Here is a 14,630-nt window from a genome sequence, read left to right on the forward strand (position 1 = left end):
GTCCAGATCTAATTCATGGGTGGGGGAGAAAGCAGCTCCTGCACTCCCCCCTTCTGCCCAGACTCCCCCATCCCCACTTTGCTCCTGCACCTACCTTCTACCCAGCCTTCCCACCCCTAGCCTGCTCTGCACCCTAACACCTTCCCAGATCCACCTCCCCAATCCACTCCTGCACCCTCCCCCCTGCCCAGACTCCACACCCCAAGCCTGCTTCCCAGCAGCCCTCTCCCACAACTGAACCCCTCATTTTGGCCCCACCCCAGAGCCCAGGGTGGCCCACAATATTTACTACCCCAGGCACTTTTGTGAAGCCCCCAACTGTTTTTTCTGTGGGTCAGGGGTCCCCAACCAAGATTCCCCACCCCTGTTCTAAGGAAAATGAGAACTCTGCAAAGTCTAGTTGCCTACCAAGGAACTAGGTACCACAAGGTGTGCTGAGTCCGTGCTGAAAATGCCTGACTCACACCCGGGCTATTGTGCTAAGGCAAGGGTGCGTCTGGGAGCGTGCACTAATTCCAAGATGCATTGTGCTTCATTTGATACGCATGTGCAAACTCATGAGTGTGCATGGAACAGAAGAAATCTGATTTGACTGCTAAGGGCACTGAAGAGAATAGTGTAGCCTTTCGTGAGCTGGGCGGGGCTGTGCATTGAGTCCAAATATAACCAGCCTGAATTTGGCATTTTTTTACTGAACGCTTGTGGAAAATAATACCGGGGATGATTCACATCCAGTTCCGAACATGAATATGAGCCAAGTAAGACTCGGCAGAAATGCTGCAGGACTGTGTGCCAATCTTGCGCAATCTACAGCTTAATTATTTTGCTAGAGTGGAAAATCACAGATATTCAGACACGCTTGATTAATTATTGGCTCCAGCAGGTTCCGGGAGATCCAGGACCTGATGGCAAACTTTGCTTAGAGCTGCCAAGTTCTGCAGTGACCTAATTGTGCTTTGGTCCTGTGCATAATTCAGGTTGAATCACCTTCCAGTTTTTCAAAACGCTCTTGTGTTGCTTCACCTGACTTCATAGTCACCTCCTCTCCATAGTGGGCTCCTTCTGCATTTCCTTCTTGATTCATGCCTGGAACGGGATTGCTTTTTCAACTTGTGCTATCCCAGCAACCCTACCACCAGCAGAGTTTGGACTACAATGTGAAATGCTGTAGACTACATGTGTATTCTATAGGAATGTTAAAATTAGGTTATTTTAGTAATCAGCTAATAGAATACTTATCAATTACTCGATAGGGGAAAGCAGCCAGTCCAGTCCCAGCTTGCACTTTTAAGCTGGCTCCCCCACACCAGCTCCTTCTGTCCTCCTCCTCTCCTCCCCCCCCCCCCCCGCTACCTCTGATATAGAGGCAGCAAGGGGAGGGGTTAATGCAAGTAGTCGACTAATCGACTACTCTCTTACATCCCTAGTATTATACCTTTCCAAATCAAGGGTCTCTCATTTCACTTCGTAATGCTCAGAGCTTTAAATGAGGATCCTGAGCCCTAGACTCATGGAAGCATTGCACTCATCTTGTTACTTGAACACCTACCTGTTCTACTCAGACTTAATTGATGGCTAACTAAACAGTTCTGATTCGTGGAGGCAAAGAATAAAGGTTGGCAAGACAGTAATTGAACACCCTTATCTCCCTGATTTCAGACTCATCATAAGTTGTGTCTTAGCATGTGTGTTTTGAGTAGTGGGAGATGAATATTTGTTTAAACAGGATGTGGCAAATGCTGCTAAACTTTCATATTGTTTATTATTGTGGTTAGACTTTGCCCTCTCTTCATTCTCCCATTTTCTTTCTTCCCCTTCCTACTTGTTTCTCTTTCTATTCTGAGGCTGATTTTCAAATCATTGGACCAGTATATGACTCTTATTTTCAAATAGAATTCCTCCTATTAACCTTTCCACTGCCATGCTATAGTTTTGGTTAGGGGACAAAGGTCAGGTACTCAAACCATTGCTTACACTAAAGGCTACTTCTAGTAGTAGTCAGATGCAAAAATCCTCCCTCTAATTGCTGTATATTAATATAGTACCATTTGCTCTTCACTGTAAAAAGTAAAATAGTGATCTCACCAACCCTGCCATGATTCCATTGATGACGATGTTGCACCAGAATACTACTGGTGTCACTGAGGGCAAAATCCGATTCATGCAAGTAGGTAGCAGAATGGAACGTGCCTTGAGCCTATGTCAAGTCTGAAATCAGTGAGATAAGGAAATTCACTTGCTGTCTTGCTAACCTTTATTCTTTCCCTCCGGAGATCGGAACTGTTTACCCTGCAGTCAGTTCTTAAGTCTGACTGGAAGAGGTAGGTGTTCGTTTAACAAGATTAGTGCAGTGCTTCTATGGGTATAAGACTGAATCCGGACTTAAGGCTCAGAGTTATTGCCTTAGGAAGTGAACTAAGAGAACCTGTCCTTTGCAAAGTCCTACCCTGCTGGACGCTGAGGGTAGGTTTAGACAACAAGCCTCTTTCGAAAGAGATCGCCTAGACAGCTACACAACTTTCGAAAAAGTGATCCGCTTTTTCAAGAGAGCACTCAGGCACTCTGGATGCTCTCTTTCGAAAAAGCCCTGTTTGCATTCAAGAACGCCTTTTTTTCGAAGGAGCTCTTTTGAAAAAAAACTCTTTTAAAAATGAGGTTTACTGCTGTCAAAAAAACCGCTGCATTCTTTTGATTTAATTCTGAAAGAGTGTGGCGACAGTCTAGACACACGTGAAGTTTTTTAAAAAAAAGGCCGCTTAAAAAAAAAAAAATCCTGTAGTCTAGACGTACCCTGACAGTCTCTTCCACCCTTAGCTGCTACCAAAGGGAAGCAGAAGGGGAAACTTTAAAGTCCTAAAAGAACAAAACATTTCTACTAGAAGCAGAGTTTGGACTCCAGAGCAAAAGTGCCAGAGACTCCAGATAGTTCACTGGGACTTCCACTGCTCACTATGGAAGATGCTCCGATGTTGCGGTGATGATGGGCCGCCGTAGAAATCCCTAAGGGTATGTCTACATGAGCTCGGTAATTCGAGCTAGGTAGGCAAATCAGGCAACCGGAGTTGCAAATGAAGCCCGGATTTAAATATCCCGGGCTTTATTTGCATGCTCCAGTCTGGCTGCCATTTTTAAATCCCCCTTAGTTCGAACAAACTGCCTGCGGCTGCACGCAACAGTTTAAAATTAATCCGAACTAAATCCTTAGTTTGGATTAACTGTTACACCTCATTCCACTCAACTGCATTGAGTGAACTTCTCAGGTCCAGCAGATAATGGCTCCTTTTTAAATCCTGGGAGGAGCGTGTTTGCCTACAGTCAGCTTTCTTAGCTTTTTCTCAAACTGGGTAATTTCATGAATTTAGTGATAACTTCTTTATCCCGGAACAGTCACTGCATGAGGCGTGTCAAAAAAGAAAGCACCTACTTTTTCCTGCCAATGTGGGATGATTCCCTATAGTACATTTCTAGTGTTTCATCTTGTATCAAATGCAGGTCTGTGTTTTAATGCAGTAAGGAATGGATAGCCAAGGAAACAATTGACCTGTTAGTGCCATATGATTAAGCCGTACCCATGTATTTTTCTTTTAAATATAGAGCTAAGCAAGCTGAACTCGTTGAACAACTGCTAATTCAGGGTGGAACTTGACTCTCACAGTATCCGTTCTTAAAGTAACCAAGGCCATTTTCCTGGCTTTTGTGGATTATAATACCCTGACAACCTGTTTGTAATTAAGACAATGATTTGTGATAGTTGATTTGATAGGGAAATCTCGTTGGTCGGGAATCTGAATGAGACTACATGAAGACCTCACGGTGCTCAGCTGGCAACAGTGCAAATATGTTGCAATGGGTTTCATAGTGCGTTGCAAGGTGAACGCAAGTGTTAGTTGTCAAGGCCTCTCATGGCTTGCATAGACCAAGTATAAATTTGAAAGGTTTTTGTTTGCTCCTTCTCCTTCTGGTTCTAGAAGAGTGACCTGGTTTGCATCTCACTATCTTGGGTGCAAGAGAGTGTTCGGGTGAAGGAGGAAGCTCTTGCTTGTGTCCACCCATTTGGTTTGACACACAGTGCTTGTCATTTGCCATGCTTGTCTTGGCATGTGCCCAGCCAAATGGAGACTTTTTACCACATTACAATTCTGTGGCTTTCCTTTGTACATTGAAATGCTACCCCTTTTGCAGTTCTCAGGAAAAAAAATATGGAAAAATGGAGAGACAAGGTGGGTGAGGCTGGAGCTAAAGCCTGGGCCAACTTCCACTATCCCAAATAGCTATTCTGCATCTTTTGAACAAGCCCATTATTTCGAAATCTAATGGGCTTGCTGTTCTGATGTCCCTGTGAACCTTGTTCCGCAAGTATTAAGGGACGTTTCAGAGTAGCACTTTTTCAAAATTTGGCGCTGTGTAAACAGCACCAAATTACGAAATAAGCTATTTCTAAATAACTCAAAATAAGCTATGCAATTTGAGTAGCTCAAATTGCGTAGCTTATTTCAAGCTAAGCGTGCTGTGTAGACGCACCCTTAATGTGGGTTCTATCTGCTCACGTTACTCCTGTAAGAATGTGTTTAGGAAAATTTCTGTCTTGTGCATCACCAATAGAATTCCAATTCCAGTTGTGGGGACCATATTCTGCCTCCATGTACATTTCTGCAACCCAGACATAGATGTAGGTAAGGACAGATTTTTGGCCTGCAGAATCTTGGATACATGATGATGCACAGACTTGAATTTTAAGGTTTTAGGAACATAGGTTTTGCCATTTTGACTCGGATAGTCAGCCACCTGGTACAGTGGTTGGTCTGTCAGTGGTCAGTACTATGTGCTTCCAAGGAAGGTGCAAGAATCACCGTGGCTGTAGGAAGAGGCCGAACCATGATGTGCCCATGAAGAGTTTCTCTGCTGTTTTGACTCTCAATTTTTCCAAACCAATGGCTGAATTCCATGTTATACAGTGTGCCGCACATGCACACACACGCATGCACATATGTGTTATACAATGTGATATTGTGATATTTCAGGCCTTTGAATAGGAGCCCTTGTGTGGTCTGTTCCATACAATCTAAGGATTGCTGGCAGGTTTAATAATAGGTATGTAGTCTGGGTGCAATAGATATTGCTGGATCAAGAATAAACGTATTGAGATCTTGTGTAGCTTTTATTGCTCAGAACACATTGACTTTTTCCTCCCTGTTTGAGAGTTTAACCCTTTGTGTTGTACAGTAAATCTGTTTGACAATTGAGTTTAAGGCAGCTTTTGTACGCTGGCATATATTTTTTTTGTTATCTATTTGTTTTTTTTCCTGTCAGTTGGTTCAATAAAACTCAGAAGACACAGCTTAGCCTTGTTCCAGTACAAACAATAGGGCTCTCCTCTTATTAACTCTATTGGCCTCCTCATCTGTTTGCCAAGATCAGATGACTTTGAGTCAAAACAGGAAATAGCTGAATTCAAATCCTGAAATGGATTAACTTTGACCACTGCTGCGGTGTCTTGTGAAGGTTTATTACCTGTAACTGGTTTGACAGCTTCTATGCTGAGTAGAGTCATTAGCCAAATCTGTTGATGCTCACAAATCACAGTGGACTGGGACTTGCTTTTGAAAGTTGTATGTGTCTTTTGCACCCTATCCACCTCCATTGAAATGGACAGATCTTTTAATTGAGACTCTGAGAGTAGAGAGCTGGCCAGTCTGCCTCTCTATCCATTACCCCCCGTTAATTTCACGGTTTAGCTCTGGTATGAATCATTGAACAAGTGTTTTACACCACATAAAAACGTAGCGGCTGTCGTGGTTTTTAATTAAATGTCATTTCCCAATCCTCTGTGTTGTATAATAGATGAGCCTAATGAGCACATCCGGCAGAGCCTGGAAGGTAGAGCTGCTTCACTGTCATCAGATGCGTCCAGTCCTCTCTTCCCTGAACTCACTCCAGACTCAGGAGCTGAGAGGTAACTGATGAAGAGAAACCGTTTCCATGCTGCATGTTTGCTGCATAGTCTCTTTGGCTGTCTCCGTTATTGTTTGTGAAAATTAAAACTAACAAGCAAAATCTTGGTTCTTTAAATGAGCCTGTAGTTCCTAAGGGGTATCTTATTTACCCTCCTGTAATAAATGTCTGGTAATGTGTTTTTTATTAAGACTTTTCCTGCATGATTTGATAAGGCGCTAATAAAAAGGCGGCAGAGGCCAATCTCTGAATATTATGGTTAAATTTCCAGATAAAACATGGGCTTATATTTGTTTAATTTTTGCTGCTGAGCGCCATTAACAAAAGAAGCTGCTGTGGGGACTCTGTTAATTTCTTAGCTGTTCCTTGCCACCCTTTTTGCAGATTCAGAATGCTGCATTGTAGCTTGATTGTGCAAAGAATAACTAATCAAAGTACAAGCAACACGGTGACTTCCTTCAACATTTATAAGTTCTAGATAAACAGTTAAAATAGGTGCATTTCTGTTGTTCCAGCTCATCTACATTTGGTCAGCAAAATAATAAATAATTTTTAGCAACAGGAATAGTGGTAGAGATGTAGCCGTGTTAGTCTGGGGTAGCTGAAGCAAAATGCAGGACAATGTAGCACTTTAAAGACTAACAAGATGGTTTATTAGATGATGAGCTTTCGTGGGCCAGACCCACTTCCTCAGATCAAATAATGGAAGAAAACAGTCACAACCATATATACCAAAGGATACAATTTAAAAAAATGAACACACATGAAAAGGACAAATCACATTGCAGAACAGAAGGGGGATGTGGGGGGGGGGGGAAGGAAGGTGAATGCCAGTGAGTTAATGATATTAGAGGTGGGGAAGGGGAAATGTCTGTGAGTTATTAGTATTAGAGGTGATAATTGGGGAAGCTATCTTTGTAATGTGTAAGATAGTTGGGGTCTTTGTTAAGTCCGGTGCGGAGGGTGTCGAATTTTAGCATGAATGCCAGTTCAGAGGATTCCCTTTCAAGTGCAGATTTGAATGTCCTACTTCAGAAGACATTCAAATCTGCACTTGAAAGGGAATCTTCTGAACTGGCATTCATGTTAAAATTCAACACCCTCCGCACCGGACTTAACAAAGACCCCAACTATCTTACACATTACAAAGATAGCTTCCCCAATTATCACCTCTAATACTATTAACTCACAGACATTTCCCCTTCCCCACCTCTAATATCATTAACTCACTGGCATTCACCTTCCTTCCCCCCCCACACATCCCCCTTCTGTTCTGTAATGTGATTTGTCCTTTTCATGTGTGTTCATTTTTTTAAATTGTATCCTTTGGTATATATGGTTGTGACTGTTTTCTTCCATTATTTGATCTGAGGAAGTGGGTCTGGCCCACGAAAGCTCATCATCTAATAAACCATCTTGTTAGTCTTTAAAGTGCTACATTGTCCTGCATTTAGCAACAGGAAGGTAGTGAATTATTAGACGAGGCACAATGATGCATCCATGCTCAGAGCAGTTGATGGTGGGATTATTTAGTAAAGAGTTTCCTTGCATAACAATGTTCTACTCCTTTGCCAGCATAGAAATTCCTTAAATTTCATTTGGGCCAAATCCTGAAATCCTCAGGATTTTACTTTTCCTCTCACTTGGGCAAAAGCCCTATGGGAGTCTGACCTAAACATTGGAATTACTGTACTAGATCTGACCAGTGGTTCATTATCTTGTCTTTGACATTGCCTGCCCCTTTCTTGGACAGTTCTGGCCAATCGCATAGCCTGCCCGTAGGGAAATTTCTTCCTAACCTGCAGGCAGGTAGCAATTGACTTCTGCCCAAGCATTTGCACTCCATATATGTATTTGTCTCCTGTCCAGTGTAATTCTGGCTGTTGTCTGTATAATTATCTGATCCCCCATTAAACCTGTTAAGCTTTTGGACTGAATAAGGAGGAGCTTTGGCCTGATACCCTCCACACCCTCGTACGCCACTCCTCCAGGTCAGAATCCTCTTCTGCACCCATTCCCCCTCCAGGACCATGCACCCCAATCCCCTGCCCTCGGTCACAACCCACTTCCAGACCCCACATCCCTCCCTGTCTTTGACTCAAATCTCCCTTCTGCACCCAACCGCCATCAAAGACCCCACACTTCCTCCATTAATATCATAGAACAGTGCATCTCTTGACCACTTAGCAAATTCTTGGAGTGGCTCCCCTCATCAAAAATTATTGCCCACCCAACCATGCAATGTACTTTCAAATTTGGTGTTGTCATCTGTCTTTGCTAAGGCAGCTCTCATCTTTCACAGATCCAGTGCAACTGCTGTGGATTCTTCAGAGGAACATAAAACCTGGCCAAAACCAAAACCAAGACTCATCATACTGACACCCTCCTCAAATGAGGTAGTATCCACACATAGCATCTATGTGTTGCTTGATGATCCTTGGGATCTATATGTAGCCTGTGTCTGTTGGCTGATCAAGAGGCTGGGAGGGCTGCTTGGGGCCTATGCTGAGATACAAGACAATGTCTTTCCAGTTTTTATAGAGTTTCAGGTCAGAAAGGACCAATCACCTAGTCTGACAAACTACTAACCCCACCCAGTTTTCTCTGGATTGAGCCCAATAACTTAGACTAGACTAAAGTATTAAAGCCTCTGGAGACTTAACTATCGTATGCAATCAGCAAAGAACAGGCAGTATTGCAGTGCACTGGTGCCAGATAAGTGGAAATGGGAGGAGGGATCCTCACCTTCCCACTTTTCAGCGGGGTCCTGCTTCCACTCCTCCTGGCCAGACTGACAGCGGAACCTGGGCAGTTGTGGGCTCCAGGGACCCTCCACCAGCCAGCCTGGGTTGTAGAAGTTGGGAGTAGTCCCTGGCCTGAGGCTGTGCCATGCGAGCTCTTCTCCTTCACCATCCAGAGTCCATGGCTCCTCGCAGCTGCCCATACGTGGCTCTTATCTGGACCTAGCTGTGGCTTTGGGGGGGAGGGGCACAGACTGGCCATGGGAACATCAACGTGGACAGCTGTGGGGAGCTATGCTGTGGACTCTCCACCTGCTAGGGCAGGGGACACGAGCTGAGGGCTGCTCTCGTTCCCAATTCAGGCAGATGGGGGATCTATAGCATGGCGCCCTCTAGCTGAGCTCTTACCATGGCAGGGCTGTAGTCCCTCAGCTAGAGCTGAGTCCAGATGACAGCCATATGTGGAGAGCTCCAGACTCTCCTGCCTGGGTCTCTGGCTCCCAGCCTCAATCCAGCTTGACTGGGGTGGGGACTTCAGCATTAGAGGAGGGATGGGGGGCCTTGGCTCCTCCCACCCTATTTTTGGGTGGACTCTAATGCTCCTGCCATGACAGAGAATTGATTTGTAGAACTAGACTCAGACATTTTGCCAGTTCATACATGCTGACAGGGTTTATTTGCTTGCAGAGATCCAATGTAAAGGACATCTCCCCAGGAGAGAGCAATGCTGGAGTTAGTCCACACTTCACTTCCACAGACAACTGGCAGCTGTCTGGAAAAGGTAAGGCTGTTGTTTGTTCAGCAATATGACTTGTATTGTGCAGTATGGAAGGTGGTGTCTAGGTTCAAAGCATTGCTTGTTGTGACTAAGGGCAGTTCTTACCTCAGCACATAGGAATGAGTTCCCTGAAATGCACAAATATTAACCCTCTAGCACATTCTATCAAAGACGGGAGGCAGGGAGAGAAACCCTCTGATTAAACCTTCTTTTGGTTCCCCTAGTGTATCAAATGTTGTCTGTTTTGGCTTGTAAACTCAGGACAAGGACCTGCTTTCTGTCTCTTGTACAGCACTGAGCACACTGAGTGCATCGCGAATAGTGCATATGAATAATGAGAGACCACTTACCTTGCCTCAAAGGAACAAACAGGGGAAATTGTGTTTTTATTTTTTGGTTGAAACTTCACAATTAGAAGGGGGGGAAAGGAGGGGGAATGCTGGTGGCTTCTCCAAAATGTTTTCCCTTTCTTTTTGACCAGCTGTTGCACAAACCTTCTGGTGAAATGTTGCTGTGCAAGCATTTGGCTGTGAATGTATGTTTGTTTTCGTAGGTCATGAAGTACCTCCATCTCCTGCCAAGCTCTCAGAAGAAGATATGGTACAGTCCAATTGTTCTTCTAGGGTGGAGGCTCCTGATGTGGCCAGTGGGACTCCAACGACGCAGAAAGCACCCCTCAAAGACATTAATACTACCAGCAAGATACCAGTCAAGAGGAAAGCAAGCAAAGGTCTGTTCAGGTCAGAGACTCTCACGGAGCAAACTGAGGACAGTTATATGAAAAGAGAGTCCCTTAAAAGCTCAAAATTATTGTCTGGAGAGGAAGACAACAATCCGGCTCTGAAGCAAGGAGCCAACTACACCATCTCTTCCATGAGCAGTAAAGAGGAGGAAATTGGCCTAGATCATGAACACTTTAAGAGCCTGAGAAACTTTTGGGAGAAAGGTGCAGATACTGTGGTAGCAAGTAATGTTTCAGAGGAGTCTTTTGAAAAGCCTGGTGTGGTGGAATCCAATGGAAGACCGCTCACACTGAGTCGATCTCTCTCTGCACAGTCTAATCAAAGCCAAAATGGCGAAGAAAAATCCACTGTCTCCATAAAAAGCAGAGTTCCCTACAAAAGAACAGTCACCTTCTCTTCTAGTGAAGATGAACCATGCTATGTCGCCCCACCAAGGAGGGGCTCAGCTTCTTCTATGCCCAGATCTACATACAGCAAGAGCAAAGGGACAATACTTACTAGGAATAATTCATTGACTGAAAGTAATGGGAGGCAAGAGGAGGAGAGAAAGGCACAGCGCTGCCTGAGGAAATCCAAACTGCCTGTGCGAGTGCCTTCAATTAAAATAGAATCACCCTCTCAAGAGGGGCCCAGCAGCACGTTTGAGCCAGAAACGCCTGCAGATGAGTATGTCATGCCTGAGGAAAGCAGGCGCAAGGTGGACTCCTTGGCGAGCAGGGTTCAGATATTGATAGAACCTGTACCTTCAGATAGGGGTAGGGATGAAATGTCTGATTTGGGCATTCAAGACAAAATGGAAACTAATGGAGAGGTGCCTGAGACTAAGACAGGTGAGCCTGCAAATAATGTGATGCCCAAGGAACCAGCCATGGAGAGAGAAGCAATTCAAGGAACTGACTCAGCTGTATTCTCAGGTATTGAGAACTCCAACTGCATTCCCTATAAAGTCCTAATACGTAGGGTTCCCTCCTTCCCTGCATCTAGTCTCTTTCCTTATCTCTGACCTGGAGGCACCTAATCTGTGGATGGGGACAGTTCAGGCTGTCAACTCACTCTGTTCTCTCTTTGGAGGCTGCCATTGGAGAGCTTTTTCCCAGAGATTTTGTGTTAAGTCGGTACCAGGGATAATTACAGAAAATACGTTTGTTCTTCTCACTGACGTGTTGCTAGAAATATCAGGAGGCCTAATTTAGCGTGGCAGTTATTTAGATTTTTTGCTTTGGTGGTATAGAGACCTCTCCATCAGTAAATGGATTGAGGCTCCCAAGCAGTGTTTAAATGTCAGTGACTTGTGGGCATTTCCAGGCCTCCAAGATTTTGTCCATTAATAAATTTTGTGCTCAAAACTGCAACCACAATTAATTGCACTGCCATTCTTCATCTCTCTGGATTTTTATACACTACTCCTCCTTGTAGTAATGTTGCTTTGATATGCCTAGCTGCCTGAAGTGTGATTTTGTTTACGTGCCTGAGTGATACGATAGGTGGGGGACAAAATGTACCATTCTAGCTTGTATTTTTAGGTAAAAACTAGCACTTGCAGTACTGTAGCTATTTTTCTTAAAATGCGGGCTGTGTTCCTCCAGCCAGTGACAGAAGTGGAAGGCTCTGAGTTTTGTATACAGTCTCCATAGCTGCCTTCTACTCTTACCATAGCCTAGGACAGTATCAGGTTGAGACTTAGTTAATGCCACTTTCTTCACACTTCACATATCCTTATTTTCAAGTACTGCTGCCACAACAGGGTTTATTCCCTCTCTTCTAACATCTTGGTCGAAATACTGAAGTGTGTTTTCCTTCAATGGAAGCCTACCTTGTAGGTAGATATCAGGCCACTTTTCAAAGATATATTTAAATGTCTTTGTCTACATGCTGTTTTCACAGGAATGAGCCTGCCAGGTGGTGTTTTGTGTGGGAAGCTTTGCGCCTGGGATGGTCTATTTTGGTGACTAGATTAACTCTTTAAGTGTTTGGTTTGTAATTGGGGGGAGATTTTTCAAAGGCACAAGTGTCTGTCTCCGATTGAGTCATTAATTAGGTGCCTAAACTGCATGTGTGCCTTTGAATCACCTCCTTTATTTAATCCAATTAGTGTACTGATTATTTAATGTCCATAATTAATTGATTTTTTAAAATTTATTTCAGAGGAAGACCGGCATCAGTCCCCTGTTGCCATGGCTCTGGCACGAGCGAATAACGTTAACCTAGCCAAGAGCATGGTGAATATTTACACAACCAACGAGAGTGAGTAATGTCTTCTGTCCTCTTTGTTTTACATTCGCTTAAGCTCATACTTCACAACCCTGATCCTGCAGCCATTGCGTTCATGTACATGGACTAAACAAAGTATGTTTCTTTATCAAATTATACAGCTGATATTGCCTAGGGTTAGATTCAAATCTTGGTAAATCTCTTGCCAAGTTGATGTTTATCTTTGGCTTGTCATTATGTTGTAGGTGAAACCTTAGGGGTGTCAGTAGGATGGTGAAAAGGCCATAACTGAGCTGTCTGTGCCAGGCTCCATGGCAGCCCACTCAGTGGCACATCGGGGGTGGGACTTTGGCAGAGTCCGTATCTGCTGGCTGCAGTCCCTGTGTTGGGAAAGACTGGAGGAAGCGATGCTGCAGTAATGACTCCAGACTAGCTGCTCCAGGCCTCTATATGCTGCACAGCTCAGTTTGTTTGGGACTTGCACAAGGACCAGGATTTCAGCCTCTGTTTTAAAGTTGCTATGAAGTTTTTGTTCAGAGCCATAAGCCCTGAAGGTAACAAAATCAACTATGTAGCATTGTTTTGATGTAATTTGTTGGCAAAATAATAAACCTGGAGGGCGGGTTGTAATCAACAATGTATTGTGTTTACTGCAGTTTAGAGGTGAAAATGACTTGTAGGTTTCTATACTACTGAGAGTGTGCTTGGGCACTTTGATTATTGTAGGATGTATTGTGGATAATCTAAAATCAAGTCCATTGTTTTAGAAAGGGGTTAGTTAAACAAGGATCAAATAGATTTTATTTAACTTGGCGTTTAAATGTCTAATCTTCTTTTTAACTTGGACATTTTTAAAACTCGCCTTTTTTTTAATACAAAAGACTCCCTTCACCCTTTGTTTAATCTTTCCCTTGAGATGTTGCCATATATTCTGAAAAACCAGTTAGTGCCAATGCAGTAGCAGAATTTTAAAAGCATGTTGTTAAGAGTCTGTGCAAACCGTGTATTTAAAGACTGACCAAAATCTTAGGACCAAATTCGGCTGCTAGTTATACCAATGTAAAGCAGGAGGAACTGAGTAAAGTCAGTAGAGCTGCCCTGATATACACTGGTGTGACTGGGAGCAGAACGTATCTTTAGATGTTAGTGACCAGTATCACTCTTAACAATAATTAAGGAGTAAGGTGACTTTTCCCTCCATATCTCATGCAGCCTGAAGATCAAATTGGATATTACTAATCCATTTGATAACTTATGATCTGATACAAAGCCCACTGAAATCTATAGGTTTCTCCTCATGAACTTCAGCAGGGTATGTACCTACCTAACTACAAAGAGAAAGTTGGATTCAAAATAATCATCTCTGTCTTCCTCAGAAGTACTAGGAGAAGAGTGTATGCAACTCTGAAACTGTAGGCACAGATACATAGTGATTTTTTGCAAACAGTGAATACTGCATGCAATATGCTGATGGTAAATATCAGTAATTTTTTGTGTTCACATTTTATCCTAAATTAATCCTACATTAATAATGAGATACATTTGTTGTTCATAACTGAAGAGTAATGCACAATTCTTTTAGCTAATATTTAGATTAAACTAGCCACTAGAGGGAGTTTACACACTCTGACAAATACCGTGAAAACTCATTGAAAATAGCATCGAAAAATTTGATAAAAAGTATTTCAGGGTTACAGTTAAACTTACAGGGCTAAATTCAGGTATGGAGTGAGTGGATAGAACTCTGTTGACTTCCAAGATAATTTCCCTAGGTCATCCCAAGCCCTATGTACCTACTGCGGTTAACGGAAAGTGGGTCTGGGTCATTGTTTTCCTGCCTAGTCTGTAGGATAATTTGTTGCCTTTTTTCCACTTTGTGCCTACAGCATACAATAAGCCTCCCATTATAACCCATCAACTTCTTGAGCCCGAACGAGCCAAGGAGCTGAGCAGATCCACCCCGGTCCTGCAATCTGAGGTAGGGGGTAGCCCAAAATGCACCAACTTGAACATGAATAACATCCATGGAGAACCTTCATCTCCGTAAAATATGTTGCTGCAAATGCTTGGTTTTTTTAAACATTGGTTGAGCCACAAACTCTGGCGATGATACTGTGTGGGGCCACTCGCAGCACTCCCAGGACTGGCCTTATGGGGATGGGGAGAGGGAACACCTGGCCTAGGTGCTGTGGTCAGTGGGGCGCT

The 14,630-nt window shown here is 43.5% G+C and overlaps 1 protein-coding gene across 4 annotated transcripts in view; it reads left to right on the plus strand.

Moving 5' to 3' along the window:
• LOC102458959 (synaptotagmin-like protein 2) overlaps nucleotides 1–14,630 on the plus strand; it is a 72,049-nt gene that overhangs the window by 34,381 nt on the left and 23,038 nt on the right. For all 4 annotated transcript variants that reach the window (XM_075940955.1, XM_075940957.1, XM_075940956.1 and 1 more), the window contains 6 exons: nucleotides 5,842–5,953; nucleotides 8,255–8,348; nucleotides 9,381–9,474; nucleotides 10,025–11,128; nucleotides 12,360–12,458; nucleotides 14,312–14,403. In XM_075940955.1, the coding sequence (XP_075797070.1) occupies nucleotides 5,842–5,953; nucleotides 8,255–8,348; nucleotides 9,381–9,474; nucleotides 10,025–11,128; nucleotides 12,360–12,458; nucleotides 14,312–14,403 (1,595 nt within the window). The remainder of the gene's footprint in view (nucleotides 1–5,841; nucleotides 5,954–8,254; nucleotides 8,349–9,380; nucleotides 9,475–10,024; nucleotides 11,129–12,359; nucleotides 12,459–14,311; nucleotides 14,404–14,630) is intronic.

The sequence above is a fragment of the Pelodiscus sinensis genome, chromosome 13 (assembly GCF_049634645.1).
Source record: "Pelodiscus sinensis isolate JC-2024 chromosome 13, ASM4963464v1, whole genome shotgun sequence".
In the NCBI taxonomy this organism is placed as follows: Eukaryota; Metazoa; Chordata; order Testudines; family Trionychidae; genus Pelodiscus; species Pelodiscus sinensis.